General features: G+C 37.8%; 1 protein-coding gene across 1 annotated transcript in view; it reads left to right on the top strand.

The window, feature by feature from the left end:
• The window catches only part of PTPRN2 (protein tyrosine phosphatase receptor type N2), a 659546-nt gene that overhangs the window by 419965 nt on the left and 215581 nt on the right, over positions 1–24000 (top strand). The window contains exon 12 of the mRNA XM_031042861.2: positions 3130–3194. Within this exon, the coding sequence (XP_030898721.2) occupies positions 3130–3194 (65 nt within the window). The remainder of the gene's footprint in view (positions 1–3129; positions 3195–24000) is intronic.

Genomic DNA, 24000 nt, shown 5'->3' with positions numbered 1-24000 from the left:
ATTATGCCTCTTTACTGATGAGTTTGTCTGCTCTCCATTCTTATTTCAGGACTTTAAACTGAAAAATCAACTTTGGAATGTGCAATGTACCATGTTACCCAGAATTACCATTTCCAGTTCATAAAATTTGTAACAGAAATATCTCCTGCTGTATATTTGTATTGGAATAAAATCTAGCAGATAGTATACTAATTTACTTTAAAAAAAAGAAAAAAAAAAGTGCCAGTTTTCAAAGGAATAGTAGCTTGTTCTTAATATCTGAATTTATTTTCCCACCACTTCTTCATCTGTCTATAGGATAGCAACTGTATTTTATTGTCTTAAATTCTCAATTATAGTTATGCAGAGTCAAAGTTAAGTAATTATATTCACTGTTCTGCAGCTTGAAGCAGCTGCTTGATATGTAGTTGCTGCTTCAGCTTCAGCACCATTTTTGACAGAATTTCTTGACCTTCCTGAACTGCTTGTGGAGTTCAAGGTTAGCTAAAATATGCTCCTGTACATGCCTGGAGTGAACATGCTGGAGATTCTGCTGTGTCTCTCTCTGTAATTTGACAGTGCCAGAGCTTGACCGTTTTCAGGTTATGATTTAATCAATAGCACGTCGTGCCTTCATGCCTCCTAATTTTGGCAGGGTTTGTGTTAGCATGGCTGTCAGAGATGTCCTTTGTGTTTTAGCCGATATCAAGGGGAAAGGGGGGTGTTAAGTAAACTTTTTTTGTTTTTAAAATCAAAGCATCAATAACTAAAGTCCGCAGGAAACCTATGAAAAGGAGGTCAAATATGTAATAGTAATTATAAAATTCAGTGATTCAGCAGACCCGGTATTTTCTATTAACTGTTCATGTGATAGGAAATTACACCCTGGGATTTAAGCTTTGTTGTTTACTTATATCTGTTTATTTTGCATCACTCTGCTGTGCAGTTTTCTTTATTCTAAGCTACAAGAGAATAATTTGTTGGACCATTCAGTTTCTTTGGAGGAGCTGTGGACCTGTCTGTTTTTATAACAGGAAATATTTATCAATCTTTTTTTTAGATTTTTGCATTTGGTAGAAATATACCTTTAACATGTATGCTGGGTGTGAGGTATCAGTGTGGTAGCATAGCACAAGTTTGCAACAAAATGGTAAGTCTGAAAGAATGAATGTTGTTGCATGACATTGCAAGCCATCAGCCAAAGCTGATAGTCCAGAGTATAAAGTCCAGTACAAAGTACAGAGTACACAGTCCAGAGTACAAAGTACTCAAGGCCAAATATTAAGCTTGTTTGCAAAGATTTACTTGGTTTTGGAAATTCATACTGCACAACATCTATACAACAGAGTGAAAATGCAGCCTCAAATTGCATGGTCCAAGCAACTCTTTTTTTTTTCTCATGTGATCCTTCTTACTCCAGATGGGATAAATATACTTGTGAATGTATGAAGCATAGAAGAAGTAGTATGTGAGTAGTGCATGTAGTTTTTAGGCTTTCAGCAAAATGTGTTTAAGCTTCCTTAACTTGGGAATCCATGTTGCTATCTGCTTAATTGCTAGCATATGAAAAAGAAAAAAAAGAAAAAGAAAAGCTATGTGGGTCTAAAAGGTGGACAGAATGTTCCACTCCATTTAAATCATGGGCATTATTCATCCCTTGCTGAAGGCAGACAGGAAAGTTTCTTGGTATTAGAATTTCTTGATGTTTTACTTCTTGAATCTTTGCACATAAACACTCTTATCTTTTCATGTTTTGGATATTTGAGGTGAGATTGAGCCCTAATGACACAACTTACCTCTGAAATTAATATCAGTCATTTGTATGGCACTTTGGACAAACTAAATAAAGTATCAATTCACAGTAATATTGCTTCTGAGGTTTGTCTGCTGTAATCTCAACTGTTTTGAATATGCTTAGAACTGCAACAATTCCAAAGCATTTTTTGCAAATTAAAAAAAAAAATTCTTTCAGTATTTTAATGTAAATTTCCAGTGTACAATATGCTGTAGCACCCTTCTTGTCATTTCTGGTAGGAATGTTTCCGTTAGGCAACTTCAGTTGAGAAGCCTGGTCTATCAAAATTGTGTCCATAATCAGAGGAGATAGGTGCCCACAGATGTGTGTGAGATAATACAAGATGACTCATTGTATTAAATGTCCACCCTTTGGACTGACTGCAGAGAGAATTTGGATGACTCACTTGGATTACATAGTTGATGACTAGACAGCTAAAGGGAGAAGAGTTTAACAAGGCTGCAGGGCTTCATTTCTATTCATAAATAAATCAAGCCAGGTACTGGGGTATGAGTCCAGCTGGCACAGTTTATATTTTGAAGGTTAAAGTCTTCCTATGTAGAACAAGGTGACTTTACCCAGACCCCAAGACGAGAATAAGCTCATCCTTGTGCTGTTCCCAGAACTGTGGCTGGTAATTCTTTTTGGTGAGAATATTAGTGGGCAAAGGTCAAAATCATCTGGAGACCATAGTAATGATTTAAAAGAACAGGCAATAGTAAGACAGTGCTCATGTTCATGCCCTGGGCATGTTTGGGTTGCAAGTATGCATGTAGTCATAGTGTTACCACCTCTATCTTGCATTTAGCTTGTTTATGCTGGATTACTTTATTTTTGTGTTGAATGGTTTTGCTGACATGCAAGATGATAAAAGGAAAACCCCCTAAATTTCAACTAAATAAAACATTGTGCATTGCACCCCTATTTGTGAAATAAACTATCTTATCTGCTATATGAGAGTTTGTTGTGAAGTGCACTGCAGTGACAGTGCTGTTGCAATGGTAAGGTGCTGCACCTTCAACTACAAGGAGGACAGTGGGAAGCTTTCACTGAAGAGAATTGTCCAAGCATATTGTGCATATGTGTTAAATATTTGTTGTACCGTGTTTACGAGATAGCTAGAATTAGTTTCTCTTTTTTTATTTTTCACATAATACTGAACAATTAATGGCCTACCTATGCCTTCAGAAAATACACTAGCAGAATTGCTATCAGGAAAAGATATTCCATAGATGGCATACCTAGGAACAGTCATGAATTTATTGATGGAGGAAAGAAGGCTGGTTATATTCTAAATGCTGCAAAATCATGCATATCCCAGATTTCCTGTAACTCAGTCTTAATTTTCCTTACAGCCATAAACAAAGACAAGCTTGAAAAGACAACTGGACTGAAAATTCTGCAAACTGGTGTGGGGGAGGTAAGTGGCTTGGAGGCATTTTGCACTCTCAAAAACATTTTAATTGTTGTCTTTTTTTAAGAAGTCCTGGAGCTTCTGTACGTTTGTGAGCAACCAGTCTGATAGTGCTAAGGGCCTTTTTATGATACAGTTGCATCTGTCAAAATACAATCTGCTGCACAAATAGCACTGTATCCCACAGAGGAAAAAAAAATACCATCCTTATGAGAAAAGTGCAGCCGTCTTTAAGAAAAGCAGGTTTTTCCTTTGTTGTATCACGGTAACAAAATCCCCAAAGATGAGCACAGCAACTGAATTCGTGATGTTATTCCCTTTGGTTTTGATGGAGTGCCATCTCATCTAGATCAATGAAAGCTTAAATTTGGGGTAAAGTGTCTTCCGACGTTAGACAAAATCTGACAGTGAATGACTTGCTTATTTTGGATGTAACTTGAAACATAAATAAAATGTGTCTGTTATTATGGTGATATCACTAAGCAAAAACTGCACTAAACAGTTCATCATTTATTAATAAAGACGATGCGATCTGCTAAAGAACTTGTATGAACCACTGTGATTGCTAATTCTCGTGCTAATTTTGTGTACACAGTTATCTTTTTTTTTCCTTTTCATTTCAGTAATTTTGCTAGTGGTGAATGCTCACAGAGCCTTTTTATTATGATTACATTATTCTCAGTATTAAGAACAATGAATGAATAACTTGTAATATACAGAAGGAATTTAAGTTTTTTTCTTTTTTAATTGATTTATTTTTTTTTTTATTTATCACTTTTATCAGTTCTTGCCTGAGAATTTAGCCAGGATTTCTGAGGTTCTTTGTGTAACTTTATTCACATTATTAAAAGAAGTGCTCCTGAAGAGGTACCAACACTGATGCTTAGGGTCAAAGCTATAATTAAAACTTGAAAACAAATGTAGGTGAAATCATCAGAAAATGGAAACCAGCATATCTCCTTAACTGAAGCTGTTTACACCAGTTGAGGTTTCAAGGGTGCATAACCTTAAGAGCTGGGAAGTATAACCTGTAGCATGGCTGTATGCCTCAGTCTGTGTCCTGCCTTCAAGCCAGAGTGAAACTTGCATTTGGCTTATCCACAAGCCCTTTCTTCTAAATAACAGGAGAACCAGGACTGTGTCACAGACTATGGAAGCCCCATCAAGTAAAATTTTACACAACAGCACTCCTCATGCTAATGAAATGCCTCCATATATTTTGTCCTATTCCAGCCACTGAATGGATTCTAGTTGACTTCAGTGTCAGCTGGAAAAGGAATGCCCACTTCACTTCAGATGCTTACTCTTAAACGAATTGTTTTCTTGTATGTGGTCAATGGGGAAAGAAAGCACTTTTGGTGGATGCTTGAAATGCAAGCAGTTGTCACCCGTTTAATGCATCATTAATCCACATTGTATTAATGTGGTTGTTGTAACCATGGTAGTATAAAGATGTACTGGAGATAGAACCTTGAGGACTTCCTAGCTTTTTTTTTAAGAACAGCTGATAGAACTGTAAAAAATAGACAAATTCTTAGGCTAGACATCTCCCCAGTCTGTTTCTTGTGCTTGGTTTAGCAAAAGGCATTGGAGAACTCATGTCCATATGTTTAGGCTATCATAGCTGTAAAAGAAAACCTGGTGATACTACTTGGATTAATACTTTGACAGAAGTTTGTACCTTACAGTCTGCCCAGTATGCATTCTTAGAAGGCAAAAAGTGAAAATAAATTAACTAAAGGGAAGCAGACAGTTTGGTCTAAATATATTCCATGTTACATCTGAGATATGATGATCAGCCACAAGAGAACCAAGTGATTTGGAACATTAAGGTGATGTTCCTGCATTTATTCAGCTGCTTATATATTTTGTTGGATGTGAATTCTCCCAGCTGTGTACATTCCCCTTTCTAAGTCTTATCAGATATGATTGTGTACATAATGAATACCTTTCTGCAGTCTCACCTACATGAAAAATGAAGGAGTGCTGTAGCCAATCTGTTTCTTTGTTGATAGGGTATCAGACTCAGGCTATTTCAGGTTAAATCTATGTTAATCCATGTTTGCACTGTTTTTGACTCACTGTGGTGTTTAACGGTGTTAAAATAATAGAAAGTACGTATTTTAACATACTGAAGGAGCTTTATGTTAAATGAGGTTTTCTATTCCTTATTTTTACAGTAGAAATGGTATTATATGTAATGGTAACTAAATCAAAGTCAAGATGTTCAAATCAAAAGTACTTAGAAAAAACTCTTCAGTTTCAGAATGAGAAATGGCTTTTTTGTTTGGACAGTAGGTGACATTCATGACAAAGTTAATGGATATGTAAACTTCACTTGCAGGACTGTAAAATAAAAAGGATTTTGCATGGCAAGTTTCATATCTGAAATAGTTCAAGAGAAATATAGCTGAGATACTGGTGGCAAATGGAGCCACTGTATAAACAAATGCAGGAACTGTTCTAAGCTCAGCAATAATTCATGTGCTGCTCTGGACAGTGGAATCAGGTTTAGGTGTTGATCTGTGATAAACGTATTTCTGCGTTAGTAAGAAATGTGTAATCATCAATGACTACCCAGGCCTTGGATGTGGTATAAGGAAGCTCTCTCCACCTGTAAAGAACAAAACACTTCTCTGAGCTCTCCGATCTCTTGCTTTCTCTCTCTGTCTCAAGAAAAGCATTTCAAAAGCAACAACAGATTATAAAATTCACATCAAGCTTACTGAGCCATTCAGTCAAGTCTGGGAAGGGCTGATAAATTGCTTTTATGTCACTGCATAAACAAGTGCTATGTTGTCATTATCAACATGGGTCTGGAGTCTGCCGCAGTTACAATACAGTTTATCATCCTTAAGTTATATAAAAGATTTCCACAGCTTCAGTGAGGTTTTGGGTTTTTTGATGGAGCTGAGGCCAGCTGCTCTGCTTCAGCAGGATTAAAAATGAGTTCCTAAGACGAAACATCAGAAGCTGCTCATGTGTCAGGATGTTGACTTGAAAGTTCTATATGTTTCATGGGAAGATGTGGATGATGCAGTGCAAAACATTGTCTGGACAGTGGGTAAACAGGGCTTTCTGTCAGGTCACTGTGGAAAAGACCCTTATTGCTGCTTCCACAGTGCATACATCTCAGTATTTGACATTTGCCAGCAGAATATAAAACATTGCAGGGATCCAGAGAGTTGGATTGGAGGATGACGTGTTGTGTATCACTCAACGTGCTGATTATTTTGGCACCTGTTTTCTTTGTAAGAAGGCTGTTATATCAGGAAAACAGGAATAACTCTGCTGTAGTGGAAAACAGTACCAACACTGAAGTCCCGCAGATGTGTGCACTACTGTAGACCTCACTACCTCTGGATTATATTTCCTAAAATTTTTATTTTTTATTTGGAGTTTTACAATGCCTATAACAGCTCTAGAAGTCCTATGTGGTAGACTTCCAAGATTTGTTTGAGTCATTGGATGCGTGGTGTTTGTGCCACGCAAATTCATCATGAGCTTTTCACCTTTTGCTTATTCAGGTACAATGAAGCTTCTGTTGTCCTTGAGATATTTTCTTTTGATCCTCCACACATGAAGTAGATCTCTGAAGTCCTAAGATTATCTTCAGAATTTCAAGAACCTCCTCTAGTTGAGTGTGTGTGAGGGTACGAATGTGTTGTTTATCTATATGTATATTTGCATAATGAGAGGCATAGTAGTGGTAAAAATACTGAATAAAGCAGGACCACAACTCCGTTCTCCTATTTCCAACTTGATGTGGACCACTGCATTTTTCAGAAAAAAAGAGTTGAATTTGTTGCTCTGCACAGCTGAGCGCCCCTGCAAGATCTTTGGAGCAGCATTTGGTCTCACATGAAGGGAAATCCTGCTTAGTAGCAGCGCAGTTCCACCTGACTGCTGCTGAGTTCAGTGTTCAGCAGGGTCGGGAGCCCAAGTATTATGCAAATGTTGGTCCAGCTGGACTTGTGCTCAGGTGCTGCTCTTCAGCCTGAGGAAGCTCAGCAGGCACCATGAACCTCAGCCTTGCACCGAGGTCATATCCTTTAGGAGCTTAACCACTTCTTTCTCTTCACATAAGTACTTTTGTACTGCCATAAAAGCAGAGTATTTTTCAGTTCCATGCTGAGATTGGCTGTTTGGTTCAGTTTAAGAAAAATTCAAATAATGGTTCAAATCCAGTTACTATGGCATGGAAAAGATAATTGATTATCCAGCTTTTGACTGAAATTAGTTTTCAGCCACAATTTCAGATAACAAGTCAGGCTCTCCAATGGCTCAAGAAAGGGTAATGATTCGAATCAGGTTTTGGATGCTAAGAGTCTGTGATTTGAATAACAAATTACCTGAATTGAGGCCTGAAACAAACCAAGGTAATGGCACCGTTTATGTCTTGAGCTGGTAAAACAGCACCCACTCCGGAATATGTTATTTTAAATTAAATCTCAGTTTCCTAATAGGGTTGTACATAATACACTGATCACTAGAACTGGATTTGAACCATGTTTCTCATATATTAGACATAAGAATGAGAATACTTTTTCTAAACCAAATGGAAACAACCCAAAATATATGTGCGACAGTCTTACCTCTAGATATTCTAAAATAGAGTAGTGATATTTTGACATGTTTCAGGATATTCTCATTTAGAGATATTTTGATAGGTGTGGAGTTATGTTGATGTTGCATAAAGAAAACTGCATTTAAAAATTCTAGTGAATCTAGAGGACATGATAAGGCAGACTTTCCAGTGATGTGCAAACCTTTTTGAGGCCAGAGTCAGATTTTTAACTTAGTATCTTCCTTAATGTTGCCAGAATTTGTCATTAATGTCTGTGTATCCAGATTTTGCCCAGAATTGTATGGAAATTCATTTAAAAAAAATGAGTGCAGAACCTGACTAATGATTTGCAGTTGTTGAAGAATGAGGCATTATTTTTCTCTGATCTTTTCCAGCTACTAGATAGAATGCCAGGAGTTGGCTTTTGGCTTGTGAAGGCCAAATGAGCCTGGGATGTACTCCATCTGCTTTTCTTAAAAAGGCATCTTGGCAATCAGCAAATGCTCTTTATCTGAAGCCCAGAGGTACTCTGGGATAAGAGGGGATGCTGCATCCTCACTCAGATAAGGCAGCTCTGACACTGACACAGTGTAGGATCAGCAGCTGTGCACACATAAATACTCAAGTGTTAACCCAAGTCAGAACTAAGTTTTTCAACTTCCATTGAAACCTACCCTCCTCTTACTAGAACTAATTAGGCTGAACTGGAGCACAGGTGAATACAAGTTAATATACCTCTGTCTTACAGTGTAAACAGTCTTAGACCAGAGTACACCAGGGAAGGCTTTTTCCATGAGCCTGCTTTCAGCATCTTTTCCTACAAAACCTATGGCTTGGAGATCAGCAAATTAATTTTTTTCCTGTTGCGTGAAATCTGGGACTGGAGATCCATCAGACAGCTCTTGCTTTTGGCTTTGCTGACCACTGTGGCTGTGTTGATTAGCAGTTGAGCAGAGATTTTCAGGAGGACAGTGTTTTGGAGCAACTTATGTTGCTATGGGCAAGGTATACATCAGGTCACAGATGGTCTCTTTGCTTTAAGGCATGTAACTTTAAGGCTATATATACAACTAAGAAAAATAACATTAAATGAAAATTTAAGGTATGCAGTCCTAGAAATATGCTTGGTGAAGGTACAATGAGGAAAATTTACCTTATCCCCTTACCCTCCATCCCTCAAATTATAAATTCTAAAGCTGTGGCGTAACCCTAAAAAAATCATATATTATATTTTACATAAAATGCTACCAGTAATATACTAGTTTTATGGAGTTTTACTGACAGGGAATAATATCTCACTGTTACAGCTTTGTATACATGTAAACATGTATACTGAAGTGATGCTAATCAGAAGTTAGCTATAGAGTAGTGTTTTGAAGTAATGCTTCAAGAGCTTTAAGGAATACAGCTAAACAGAACATTGAATTTCTCCAAAGAGAATGATGAAGCTCTGTGGCTCATTTATTTATGATCTTGTATGTTTTTGCAAAATGCATTTTAGCTAAAACTTAGATATAATGTTAGATGCTATTTATTAACTATTCATTATAGTACATAGCCCACTAGAGGGCTGCTTTTAAAATAAATTGCATCCAGAGTGTTAATAAACAGCAAAATAAAACCAAAAAATATACAGTATATGTATATCATTTTACTAGATTATTTTGTCATATACATTCTGTGACTGCATATTATATACAGAACATACTAAAACAATAAAAATCATGGCCCCAACTCTGCGAATATTTAGAATACACTTAGCTTAAAGTATATAGTCAGACTTTCCTTTTAAGACACCGATAAGTTTAGAGTTAAAGAGATGCCTGAATGCTGCTGAGACTGTCTACTGTCACATATCACACCATCTCTGGTTGTTGAGGGGCAAAGTTCCAATGTTTATCCCTTGTATTTGATTTGAATATTGCATAGCAGAGTCATTTTGACATCTGAATGACAGGTCACAGCTTCAGTTTGGAAATCAGGTGTCATCAGTAATTTCTTTTCATGTGCTCTGATTGTGACAACGCCCTCCACCTTCTTTATAAATTTCTAAAGAACACGACAAGGAAATGAGGAGATTATAATGTTAAGAAAAATACAACAAACCTGATTTACTGAGACAACTATCCATCTATATTGATTTATGTTTTCCTCCTGAAACAGTATAAAAAGCACAAGTATTCAAGTGTCATGTTGGTTCATGAATTCCTTTACAGTAGCACTGTGTGATTTAAAGGAGCAGAAGTGCCAAGTGATGTGGCAGTTGCCATGGCAACTATAGCAATTCAATTTTTATTCAGTATCATGTAAAATGAAACAAGATACGGTTTGCCTTGTGGCTTCAGGAACTTATGTATCCTACCAGTGTTGTTCCTTTTTGTCTTTTTTAACATTGTTCTATTTAAAAAGTAGCATATGTTTGTTGTAAGGATTTGTCTTGGTTTTAGGCCGTGTCACGCTCTTGGTTTTAAAGCGGTTTCTTTTACAATCTGTTATAGATCTGTAGAGGAAAGAGACTTAGATACTAGCACCAACTACATTAAGCAAACTGCATGGTAATTCTGCTTAAAAATTAATGTTATAATCTACCGTATGTTTTGGCAGTCTGCATTTGATATATTCGTTAAGAAGATATGCAGGACCTTTTATGCAGGACTTTTATATAGGAAAACGTGATTGTTTGTACTGATTCATGAAATTCAGCATCCTCTCTCTACCAGCAGCCAGTTCATTATGACTGAAAGAAAAACAGAATCTTCAGTGGTGGAATGATTTGGCTGAGGAAATTATAAGATTAGCTTCTGTTTAACTGTCTGAAGTTTGAATGATAGAGCTGGTCAGAAATTGTGAGAAGGGAGATTCTTCCACCTCCAGAGTCAGGAGCTTGATCCTGGCAGGAAAATGTGGATTTCAAACAATCTCAAACACAGATTTAACTATTTGAGGAGAGGAAGAGGTGGCATATCCCAGTCTATCTGCCCTTTCTCTCTCAGATCCTGGACAGTGAATGCTTCCTCATTATATAAGCACAGGAGAGTAAGTGTCTTGGGCTAAGATGCAAGCCATCAGACATCCAACATTTCTGTATGAATCCCTAGCATCAGGAGCCTTATACTTACATCTGCATTGGTAAAATAAACAAGAACAGGCATAGAGCATGCCATGGCCTCACATTCCTCTGTATTGTTTTGCTGTTGGCATGGTCACTTACATTATGTCCTGTGCCAACTAGTACTCTTCCAGAGCATTTTGCTTCTAAGTCTAAGATCCAGGCCAGCGAGTATTGACAGCAGGCAGTTTCAGTGCAGTCTGCTTTGCAGCACAGATGTTAAAGGTGTGTGTTTTCTTCAGAATTCAAGCTTCAGTTGCAGGTAGTGACTTTTTTTCTTCCGTGTAGTTGCGAGAATTGCTGTGCCATTTATTGTAGGTTTCTTAGCTCTAGGCTGTAAAACCTAAGATCTGGTCTCTTTCTGGGAAGGCTGAGGATTTGGTAACACATTCTTATTCATCCTGCCCAGAACAGTTTTACACTTGTACATTGCTAAGTTTCCACCCTCCGAGGCAACATTGCTGTAGTGCTGCTGCATGTCCATCACTTCCGCACCCTTCAGGATGTAAAGCTTTATATGCTATACATATAAAATCACATTTTAGTATATTTTTAATAAGGTTCTAAATGAAAGCATGAGGATTCCTATTAAATTAGTTTTGTTGAAGCTCAGTTTTGTTCCTTTTTTCTAGGAATCAGCAAGATTTATCCTGATAAGATAGTTTCAGTATTTGGTTAGGCAGATATTTGGGTTGCTTGGACTAAGCTTTGTTAGTTTTCACTAACTAATTTGTTTTATTTGCACTTTGGCTAGTATTAAAGGGAAATGTTGGGGCTTTCTTAACAGAATTGAAAACCTACTTAACTGAATTTGTGACTCAAAGCTTCTGTAGAAAAAACAATGTAATGGCTCATGAGCTACAGAATGTCACTAATAGGTCTTTATTTTCACTTCGGTATGTGTAGGTATCACTGATTTGCATTGCTGGGCATTAGGCACAAGCATGAAGAATAACTGATCCTTTATAGCTATATACTGCAGCTCCAGCAAAACACCCATTTCAGGGAAAAAACTATATGCATCTATGTGCTGCATGCCAAGACCTGGATAGGGCACGAGCACAGCACTTTGGCATGCATGGAAACAGCTCCTCGGTCAGTATAAGTGCTTTTAGTGTTACGGATAGATCCATCATGGAGCTATTTTTCAATGTGATCTGAGCATATGAAGTGTTTGAGTATCAGAACCTGTGACAAGAAAAAGGGACATGATTCTCTGCCACAGAAAAATTACCTAGTCCATTTAGTGCCCAGGGACCACTGCAGCAGACAACAGTTTGCTGTGCACTTTGCTCTTGCAAAGGGATGTCGTTTTGCTAACTATTTCTCTCTCTGACTCTTTACCTTTAGCAAGTAATGACTTCATTTTACAAACACCAGTGCTGGTTTTATGATACTGATTTCTCTTGATTGTTAAACTGTTAATTTACAGATCTTTACTAAGTGAATGCAAACAAATTCTGGTCCTCAAAGCTCTGCTAATGCACAATGTTCGAATTTTAATTTCCAGTCCATCTTAGATTATGGTGATGAAAAACAATATTTAATCCCTCGTTAACACATGAATAAGCAGAAACTGTCATTTCCCACCAAACAATAACGGGATTATCTCAAGAACTGTCAGTTTATGTGAAAACATTATGTTGCTCAAATTTTCATAAAAATTAGCAGTGGGTAATATTCAAGATCAGAGCAATGGAAAGAGGGAAATCTGCATTCATGGTAATAAATATTCATATTTGTCTGCTCAGGAGATGAAAATCTAATCAAGGGGCTATTGATGCGCTGGCTTTTCTTTTCTTTCTTTTTTTTTTTCTTTTTTTTTAAACCAAGATGTTTCATCTAAATTGGGTTTGATATGGAAATTAGTCTCACTCCAAATCCTCCAGGCCATGAGCATGCTGGGATAACACTGGAGGTGTCCGGTACATCAGATGTTGCTGCTGGCATCTGCTTCTACAGACAACAAACACAATAAAATAAAATAAAAAATTGACAACGTCTCAAGGGTCAGGCTCCCAGGGGCTGAGGGTGTTCTGGGGTTTTTTTCCCCCTAAACATTTTAATTTTATCCCACTTAAATCCTCAGTACTGCAGGGTTAAAATTGTCGGCATTTTTTGCTTTTGTTGACAATTACCATAAATCAGAAGACACTGCATGAAGCTTAATGAAATATGTATGATCTAAAAACGGGAAGAAGATAAGTGCAGTATGTTGCTTTAGGGTTTTGTGTGTGTATCTATGTATCTGTGCGTGCATATGCACAACCAGAAGAGCTAACTTCTGTTTCATGTACTGTGCACTGAATTGAAGAGTCAGGATGTTACTGGAGAACATATAAAGCATAAAAAGCATACCATGTGAATAAAGTGTATCATAGCTCATCCAAAAGCGAGAGTATTATGTTTTCTGTATCAATTAATATGTTCAATTAATATACTTGTGTGCTGAAATATTCAGTTGAAAATATTTCTTGATATTTTTCAACACTAGTACAAAAACCTGATCCATCCTAAAAAAAAAAAATGTCAAGTGTCTGTCTTGCCATTATTTAGTAGCATTCTTATCACTGAACTCAGTAGTTGTACATAATCTCTTGTCCTCCCTAGTACTTCTGGGGGGGAGGGAGGGGGGTTATGACCTTTTTTAAAAAGTAAATATATCATTAAGGGACTGATTTTTCAACTAACTGAATGTATATATATGAATACGTCCTTCCATGGAAGGATGTTTTTTGAGATCTACCTAGCAGAGCTGTGAATACTAATTGACCCTAGGCAGTTTCATCTAGCTACTGATGGCTGTGTGCACACATGCAATGTGTGACTCAGTCCTTTCAAAACTCAAAATACCATCAGTAGGTTTAGTTAATTCCTGGTGAAATTGTCGTACAAAAGATAACTTTTTTAGACTTGGAACTGGACAAAAGTTATATCAGCAGCATTCAGCCATATTGCCTGTAGCACAAGAGAGTAGAAAGGAAAGATAAGCAGACACTGCTCTGAAAGAAAGGATATTCTTACTGACTAGAAAAAAGAATAGCTAGAATACAAATATTGCTTGTTGACGGGGTTGCATCCCTTCATTATCAAATCTATACCAAATAGAAATATGAAGACATGGCTTGTACTATGTCAGAATTCCAGTAATTTTTGCAATAAATCATTGAGAGGCAAATATAAACAGCCTGCCGAGCATGGTGTGCATCTATTGGCAGACCTGATATATTTTACTGTACAATCTGTGCTGGCATCTTTGCCCAAAATGTTTTTCAGAGAATTCATCTTCCTAATCAACTAGTTTGCCAAGCTAAAAAAAAAAAAAAAGAAAATGAAATGTATGTTACATATATAGTATATAGCAGATGGGTATTCAGCAGCATACAGGTGTCTGGCACACACAGATGCCAGATAACGTAAGGTAGTTAGATATTTTCAGGGAAATCCCATTATTTGTTCCTAAAATAGTTGCCCATTCTTCTAGTGCTACCTGTGCACTATCAAGATGTACACCTGAGAGTGTTAATGGCCCCTCTTAACTGTTACCCCTTTGACCGGAGTGGTGCTTAGGACCAGAGCTACCTTTTTTCTCTTTGCTTTTTCCCAAGACACTAACGTGACTTTGCAAAGTTCATGTTCTGCAGCATTAATAGTAGCATTCTGCACTGAGGTTAGGCAGCACAACTTTATCCAAGTTCTTCTTTATTCACTTCACATTCTTGCACGTTTTGCTGTTAATTTTACAGTGAATAGCAACTGCTTCATCATGGAGAGAATTGGGAATTCTTCATATACAGGTAACTGTGGCTACAATAGATTAATATTTAAGAAAAGAGATCAAATTTTCAGCTTCTACTGAAATGCTGATTTTGAGTTTAAGTAGACAGATTACAATGATGATCTATTGATTAGAGAAGCATTAAGCCATGATACGGCTTAAGGTAGTATCTGGAGATAAATAATACAGTGCCACTTGCAAGCAGTTTATCCAGTGCAATGTGACTACTCACACACCTAATCTCTGGAACCTATCTTAGCTGTTTGAGATACACTGCATTAAGTAATGTGCTTGGGTTTTTGCCACAGGTAAAGAAGAGGCTTCAGGTGCTTCATGGCCCTCAGCTGGGTTAGGGCTTCACATTATAGAAGCATCACAGGAAGCTTCAGGATGTGTGCTCTGACTTTTCCCATAAAAGTATCATATATACACATAGCAGTGCGCATCAGGGTATGGCTCTGCACACTGCAGAGCTTTTTGATCCTGTGGAGCATTGCTGGTTTGCTATGTATGTAATAAAGTCTTTTCCTAGTTTTTCATGCTAGAAACACAACAATGAGGACCCAGAATAGAGTATAGGTGTAGGTCCTTGTGCAGAAGGAGGAAGACCCTGATTTTCTACACTGCTGTTCTATGTGGGCTATACCTCATCAGCTACACTGGTTAATGGTCTCCTGGAATTGTTTCATTTTCTGTAGATATTTTATTATTCCAGATATCTCATGAGAACTGGGACAGGTACGTGTTCAACATAGCTCCTGGTTCATACTGAGATCCTTGTTTTGAGTGGTGAAGATTTGGTTTCCCATAGGAGTGCTGTGACACTAAACTGAAGGTGGTGGTAAAAGTTTGTTACCTGAACTTTAACCAAAAATCATGTCTTTCATATGAAAAACAAAAAAAACCCTATTCAGTTTCCCTAAAACGGGGGATCTATGGAAAAAAAAATCATCCTGTAGCAAATTGTTATTTTTTTGCATAAATCATTTAGTTGAAAAAAAGGCTGAGTAGTTTTGATCAATGGGGGCATTTCAGTAATGCTTTCTAGACAGAATTGGTATCTCACTGGGTACCTGCCCACACACAGAGTGACAGAAAAACTGTGCCTTTGAGTGATTACAGATAATCACTCAAAAAGGCAAGATTAAAAAAGGAAGGGAATAAAAATTTTCATTTATCTTATGTTAAAAATAAGGATCTGAGTTGTAAAAATACTAAATGAGATTGTCCAAATTTGAAAATAGACATGTAAGAATTTTGGGACTGGACTCAGTGCCCAATCCAATGCCTGAATCAGATGATCACCTTTCCTGCACATTAGTATGCAATTCCAGGAGCATCAGGCTGAAAGCTCATCTTCAGACTTGACTTAACAAAATGTTTTAATAATCCTAGCTATGAAATGCTAGAAGCTGATCTTGGATTTTACAATAAGAGACAAAGTGATTGTGATACAGTATGGTATGTAAATTATATGCAAAGTATATTGGCATGCAAATTTGAACGCTAAGAGGAAAATCATTCTTTTCTAAACCACAAAAGAGAGTTTTTCACCCATAGAAGCCAGAATCTGCCAGTAAAAATTTTTAAACAAATTGACAGTATTTCATTACATTTTAAAACATTTGTCTTTCTGTGCAAAATAATTTTGTCTCTTTTCTAAACAAGCTAAATTTCATTACTTTGCTGATACCAAATAGGCAAAAATGCTAAAATTCCATCAGATAACTAAGATCTTAGGAAGATGCCCTCATATGTAGATAGATAGGTATATATATATATACAGAAAGAGAGAGAGAGATAGAGATAAAATATTATTAATGTGTAAAATTTTGAATTGTCATTTTAGGACTTTTTTCTTTTGCTTTCAAGAGTCAAAGCTTGGAGCATATAGGTGTTGTCTGTCACCTTGTTGGTCAGTAATATCCACAGTTGCTAATACCATGTTGTTATTGCTGGTTTGTATCCAGTAGACAATGAAATGTTTCTCTCTCTATTGCTATGGTGAATTTTGGAACCACTAATGGGTAGATATAGAATACTTCAGCTATAGGTAATATTTATAAGGCATGATGAGATACACCTGTTTGTCTCTCTGGCTCACCAATAACACTATGGTGTTATTAAGCATATTTTGATAGCGTGACAAGAGAAAGCAGAGCAATAGTAACAGTGTCTGCTGTCTTTTCTCTGGTTTATCTTTTTCATTTTGAGCTTGAGTTTTGTGCCAGACTAATAGCCAATGGCAGTGGGCTGGGGAAACGAAACTTTTGCTAAGATTAAGGAATGTGCAGAAAACAGTGTGTGAAATCCTGATTTGACAAGGACGAACAAACTGGTAAGGGCACAGAGAGATTTTGTGAAGTGAAACCAGATTTCTGCCCACAGTGTCTAGAAAAAAGCTGTAACAACAGAGGTGGCAAAAGATCCCACCCTAGAGACAATAGAATGACATCCTCATTATATCAGTTAGAGAATAAAGGAGGTGTGGAGTTTATTCTGCCCTTTCAATTACTGGCAGCTTAAATTAATTTATGGTAGTGGAGCGACGTGTGTTGTGCTCTGGGGTGGTTATCCTTGTGAGACTGTAAGTTCAACAGTTGTCATGCAATTTGGAGTTGCAGACTGTCAATTTTCGTAATTGAATCTCAGGAAATAAACAAAATATGGCAACTTGATACATTTTAAGCAATTAAATTTCTGCTTCATCCTCGGGACTCCCAAATTTGCTCAGCCAAATTTGGTGTCTGATTAGGAATGCAAATAACCTCCAAGAAATAGAAGAAAGCACCCATCTTTATTATACGCAGTGACACAACAATACATTGCATTGGCACCTGCCCTTAATGTAAAATACGGTCTTAGAAACCTGCCATCAGACCACAAGTCAGGAAAAGAATTGTCAACTATGGCTTCCTGGCTCAGGAGAGGTGGAATCACAGAATTCACAGTAAAATTACTTATATGCAAGGTATGAATTTAGTACTCCTCCCCAGCTCATTCACACTGTAAACTTTTCACAGCAAGGTCTCCTCCTTTATTACTATTTATTATGACGTACTAAGTACCAGGCTGGATTGCCTCATGTTAAATACCTGACAGATTAGCAAATACTCAGAGGTTTGCTGGGTCATTTTCCTGAGAAGATGAATGATATATGCAAGTTATTTCTGTGGTGCGATCCTGTTCATTTACAAAAATTATCCACCAGCTCTGTTTCATGGGGCACTGGAGGAGCTGGTAATTGCAGGCATGCATTTGTCACGTTCCCAGTTCACAAGACTGGCTCTGGCTTTTTCCAGAACTTTGAAAGGCTGTCTTGCAATTTCCAGGTCTTCCCTGCACCCTTACCTGCTCCAGTGAGATGTTAGCCCACTGATTAGAAAAGTCTATTAGTAGCTAACATTATTCACCCCTAACTTGGTTGTACAGACACTTAACTGAATCATCTGTGATAGGGGTGTAGTCAGCTGAGCTCTGTAATCATCAGAGTCCAGCAATGATTGGAAATGCTTTTTATTTCCTACTACTGATTACAGGGAAAGCCAAAGGCTAGGACCACATAGTTAAATGGGATTCAGTTTAAAAGCTAAGATTGAATAGGTTGGATCTCCAGTAGATCTGAGGTGTCAAGATGATTCTGTCATATAAATAACTATGTGAATTTGGGATACCACAGTCTGTAGTATTGACTGAAGTGTGAGTTGTACAAATAATGTTTATTGAATTTGATGTTGGTCTGATAAGCCTGACCTAGGAATTCCCATCTGTGATCTTCAGTCATTTTTGGCCGTCCTTGACTGAGCACTGAGGCTGTGTTCATGGAGTGTGTGCACTATGAGCTCAAATGGTTGTATAATGAAAGTCCAGCAGGTCTCCCAGTCCTTCCACACTTTTAAAATGCTATAAGAAGCTATTACTAGGCCTCCTACACTTGAAGTCCCCAAGACTAGGTTGAGGGGACTTCTTGAAATGGGGCTGAAAGGGGTCCTGTTGTTGTAAGGATTTTCATGGAAAGATACTGAGTGTAAGAGACATGAAAGGTCATATCAGGCTGGACTATGTTATCCCAGGCCAGGATGGATATTGATGCCCTAGTTTTAACTTACCTTCCAGGGCACCCCATTGAGATCCAGTGGCCTATGCAGGGAATAATCTGTAGTCTACACCACTTTCATAGCTGATCCCACCAGAGAAAGAAGCTCTTCTAGAAGCCTGAAACACTCTCTTTACAGGCCACGAATTCCCTAATATTAACTTCTGAAAAAAAGACAACAAAAATTTCCTACTTTTTCAAATGGTGTTGAAAAGTGGCATGAGGTCAGCCATGCTGACAGGACACTTTGCAAAGAAAGAGGAAGGTGTCTGCTGTAACTAAAGGATGTTTCCTTCTTTTCTTTTCCTTTTTACTTTGTGTTAAAGATGTATGACTTCCCAGTCAGCTCAGCTTGCAGTGCACCTTTGTTTTCCAAATCAGAAAAACAAAAGAAGCTGTTTCTCAATATAGGTATCGGGCAGTTTGTTGCACCAAGCTGTGAGCAATGCATGCCATGGAAAGAGCCCTGGCTGATGCCAGCAGAGGAGATGTGTGATTGGGATACAAAAATAGTCATGCCATTGGAGTGTATGCAAACAACTGCGTTTCTCTTCTGGTAGTGTAGAAACCCCTAGTGTGGATCCTAACCTCAAGAAGAAAAATATAATAATGGTTTCATCTCTTACTTTTTGCTCTTTCTTTCATTGCTTGCTCACCCGTTCCAAGGGGATAATAGGTGGTCTCATGATAGAGGACAGAATACTTACCATGAAGAAAACGTCCAGTAGCGAATTTGTACCTGTAGGCAGATGCTGCAGCCTCTGTATAAACTCATGCACATGAGAGAGGCCGACTGGGCTGTGCCCATACCAAACCTGGAGCCTCGTGTTTGAACAGTTGTAGGCCCCTTGGGCTGGTTAGATCAGCCAGAAGAGGGAGACAACTCACATACTGTAAAAAATCTTTAGTTTAGAAGTGTGAAATAGCTTTGGATTTGATTCCTTTTAAATAATTTGCATGAGAATGCCTAATTTTCCAGGGCAAGGAATAATATTAAGACTCTTGTTTGAGATATAGTAAGTCTTTTTGCAAAATAGTTTGCAGAGTATATATGCTATACTGAACACTAGACAGTTGGGTAAAAATAATCAAACCTATTTCTTCCGCTAGCAGTTTCCATGTAGTAGTTCATATTGTGGGTGTCTTTTTCATCTATTTGGCTTTTAGTCTTGTTTTTGTTATTTTATTCAGAACAAGTGAGCCAGTGTAATGTTTCCTCAAAAATTGGCTTACCATTCATTTTTATTTAATGTTAAATTGGTGAACCAAAATAGAGAAAAAAATGCTCAAATAGAATTGAGTGTCAGGTTTCTATCAAACACGTAACTGTGATAGTGTGAAATAGAGAGTAAAAAATATTAAAAAATTGCAAAAGGGCAACAATGCTTATATGTGCCAGTAGGTATCTGTTCCTCATTGATTTTCAGAGACAGCTTCCAGTCATCTGGCTATTCACAACTTACAAAATATAATGCAGTATATAAAAATAAATCAGTTGGAGAACTCAGGATTCCAGCATGCAGCATTATGATGTCAAGGGTAAATGGACCCATTGAAAAAGCAACAAATGCACTTCAGTGATTGCATTTTTTTTAGATTTTATCAACTGGCGTGCAGTTTTCGTCTGTCTAAACACAATGTAGTACCATTTATCTCCTATAAAATCAGTCAAAACAGAAACTCCTATGTAATCAGTTTCACTCAGAGGTGGTTTTGGTAGTGGTGGCAGTGGCGGAGGGAATCACTTTTCTATAGTAATTCTCAGGCAGCCAATGCACACATCTTATCAGGGGTTACCTAGCAACTGTATGCTGCCATTAGTTGAAGTACAGTGATTAGTTAATAGCCCATGACTTCACAGGTTACTTTTTTTACAATTATGTAGAAGTATTTAGCATATGATTTCTTCTGAAAACCCCTTCTCATACAGAAATTCTTATCAGGTCAGCTCATGACTGGTGCTTATCTCTCCAGTACATAGTTAGCAGTAAGTGCTTTCTTTTCCTCCACCTTCCCCATCATATCTTATGTCTTCCAGGCGATTGCTACAGCTTAAGCACACTACCAAAAGAAAACTATAAAGTGTCAAAAAAAAAGAAGGATCAGGGCAAATCTGGAACATTTTTTATATTTAAATTTTACCTTGCATGAAGAACTCACTGTTCACATCTGCCATATCGTACTGGGGCCGGGTGAGATGAAAGGCTTTTCACATGCAGTCATGTCATAGGGGCGCATTCACGACCCACTAGTTCAGGTTCTGCAACATGGTGTAAATGGGAGGTTACTGCCATTACTCTTAGCTCAAGCAGCACTTGAGTGTTTTGATTTTGTCTTATTGCATTTTTCCTCAGGCTAGGTTTTTTACTTTGTGCTAAAAACATGTAATTTTATTTTTTATTTTTGGGAGGGATAAGTGCTCTTATTTGCAAAGATCACTTAGCTTTGAGCATGATCTTTTCATCTAATACCTAGCAAATCCTCCCTCCCTTCTGTATGATAGCTTTATGAAATTTGGAAAGGTGCTTTTCCTAGCTTAGCCAGAAATACGGATGTTTATACTGCCCGGAAGTACCAGATATCCAACAAATGTGCAGTATTTGGTTCTGTATGCCCATAACCTAAAAGAGGGACCGGAGTGAATTGTCAGGTATGGGTTATTCTTCCTGCAACCCAAATAACCATGACTGTAATACCCATCCCTAATGACCTGCAAGGTTGTTTCTAAGAAGTACAGTCATGCTGCTGTCATATTTCAAAACCTGTTGGCTCCTGGAAGCATCTGGGGAATCAACCATTAAAATGTTGGCTGAAGGGCCCCTCAAGTCACCTTATCCCTTCTCTTGTTCAAAATAGGGTTATCGTCAACAGTGGATGTGGCAGATTTCCTTTGTGTAATGACAATCCCAGATCCAGTGTTAGAACATAAGGACCATTTTTTGGAGGCTGAAGGGAAAGGGTGGAACTGCTACCAACATGTAAGAAAATGTACACTTTTATCCAAAGTACACTACCTTGCTTGTGCAGTCTTGCCTCATGCCTCTTCCAAGGACCTGTTTTCTATGCTTAGTCTTTTGCTGACTTCTGGTGATCTTGGCATGTCCCTAGGACAACCATCCTGATCCTGGCATTGCTGCTATCTGGCACATGGTAAATATTAATGAGTACTCTTTGTCTTTCCTTCCCTGCTTGAAGTCCATGCCATACATCAAAGGCTCTGCATGTAATAAATGCATCTGCAACAGATGTCTTTAAGGTGATGATCACCAATGATAACATAGAGCATCCTTTCAATTCCTACCAGGCCAGGGTGGTGGGTAGCCTCATACTCGTGTGCAGGGTGAGGAATGCCATCATTTTCATGGCTTTCTCTATAACTTGTGGACTGGCTGGTGTACGCTAGTTTGGCAAACCAGTTTAAAGTTTCCTGCAGCTATTTTCCCTCTGTGAATCAGCCAGGGCTTTGGATGAGCGTGTCGCAGTCTTGTTTGTCTTTAGTAAAACTTTCAGAATTTACTGGAACTGTTCTGGACACACTAACAGAGCTTATTCCCCTGTGCCTACTACCAGCTCTGAAAAAACTCAGGACTATGTGCCTGCAACAGTTCTAACTCAAAAGGCAGTGAAATCAATGGAAGATTTGCTTTGATTTAGGTCTCTCACAAATGCATTAGGATCATTAGGATGCAAGATAAAGCACAGATAGTAGAAAGTCTACTACAGCTAACTGTCCCTGCATACAAAGGAAAAGGAATACAAGGAGCTTTTCCATAGTCCCCCCACTCCCTTGGATTCACTTTCCTGGACTAATTCCATGCCAAGACCAACACTGGGCAAATTTCCCAAAAGGAAAAACACAGCTTTGCTCACCACCATACTACTCAGCAGATCTGGCCTTTGGAAGGCAGTGGCGTTGCTGTCCATTGCATTGCCATGGTCTCTGCAGGGATCATTCTGGGATTTTTCCAGTGTGGACTCAGTGAATACAACCATATCTGAGTTTTAAATATCCACCACTTAGCCTTTGCTAGTCTTAGAAGCATGGATTATGTTTCATATAACTTGATTCAGATTCAGGACTTTCTCAAAGCTACAACAAATTTGAGTTAGCATTCTTACAGGCACAGGGAACAGAACGCAGAGCTTTGTTCTGTTTGTATTTTTGAATGGGACTTACTGTGCTACTAATGGTGATGAGGACAAAATAAATTCTTAGAGATAAATGTACAAAATCCTTTATTTCTACAGTGAACTCAGGATAAAAATATAGCACAAGTTGTATATAAACTTTACACTTCTACTATAATTCCTATTTCATGAAACCTATGCATCACATAAACCCAATTCATATTGACACATATAAGATAGTTAAAGAACAATCCATTTATAGTTTAGTAAAATTTGAAGTGGAAGGGTTGAATTCTGGTAATTGTAACATAACAGTAATTACCATTGACTAGTATCTATTCATTTTGAGCTTTCATCTCATTAATAGGGTCAGATTTTGTTACTGTTGGGAAGGACACTTAAAAGTACAGCTGCTGTGATTTCTGAATAGAGATTGTAGAGGTTGGGTTAGAATGACACAGTGATTTATGTGACTTCCAACATATTTTATCATATAGTATTCAATATAAACTGTAGGTACAACAGATAGATTTTGCCTTACAATCAATTTATGCGTCATTCTGTAATGTGTGGTTATCACTGCATGTATACAAGATGTTTTGCCTTATAAAGTGTGTTTTTCTAAAGGATTGCTGCAGGATTTGTGCTGCCATTTATTAAACAGCAACCCCAGACTACAGAGTGATGCTACACCATGGCAGCTACTGTTCTTCACCAGAACAGTGTTATTCTTGTGACTCTTTCTCTCAGTCCACTCCACAACAATTTTAAATCATCCATCTCTTTTTTTTTTTTTTTGAAAGGAAAATGTAGCTGGAGATTGACTTAAGGACCATTTTAGCATGCTTGGGTTTCTCTTAAAGAGTACATTGTTCATTTGTAAAGTCGTTGATCAGTCCAGTGAAAGGAGCTGTTGCTACATCCTTGCCTCATTAGCTTTTTAAGTGACTGTATTGGATGTGAGCTCTGCTTGAAAGTACAAGGAGGTGGTTTGCTTCTAGTCTCATCAAAAGCAGCTTTCAAGTAGCAGCATGAAGATATGGGGAGTTATTTATTAAATTAAACTGATAAGAATGAAACAAAAATTGGGACCAAAGAGTCCTGTCCCTCGTTTCCCGTGTTTAAATATCCTTT

Source organism: Melopsittacus undulatus, chromosome 1 (genome assembly GCF_012275295.1).
Source record: "Melopsittacus undulatus isolate bMelUnd1 chromosome 1, bMelUnd1.mat.Z, whole genome shotgun sequence".
Lineage (NCBI taxonomy): Eukaryota > Metazoa > Chordata > Aves > Psittaciformes > Psittaculidae > Melopsittacus > Melopsittacus undulatus.
The sequence above is the reverse complement of the archived record's forward strand: the minus strand, read 5'-3'. Positions and strand labels throughout refer to the sequence as shown.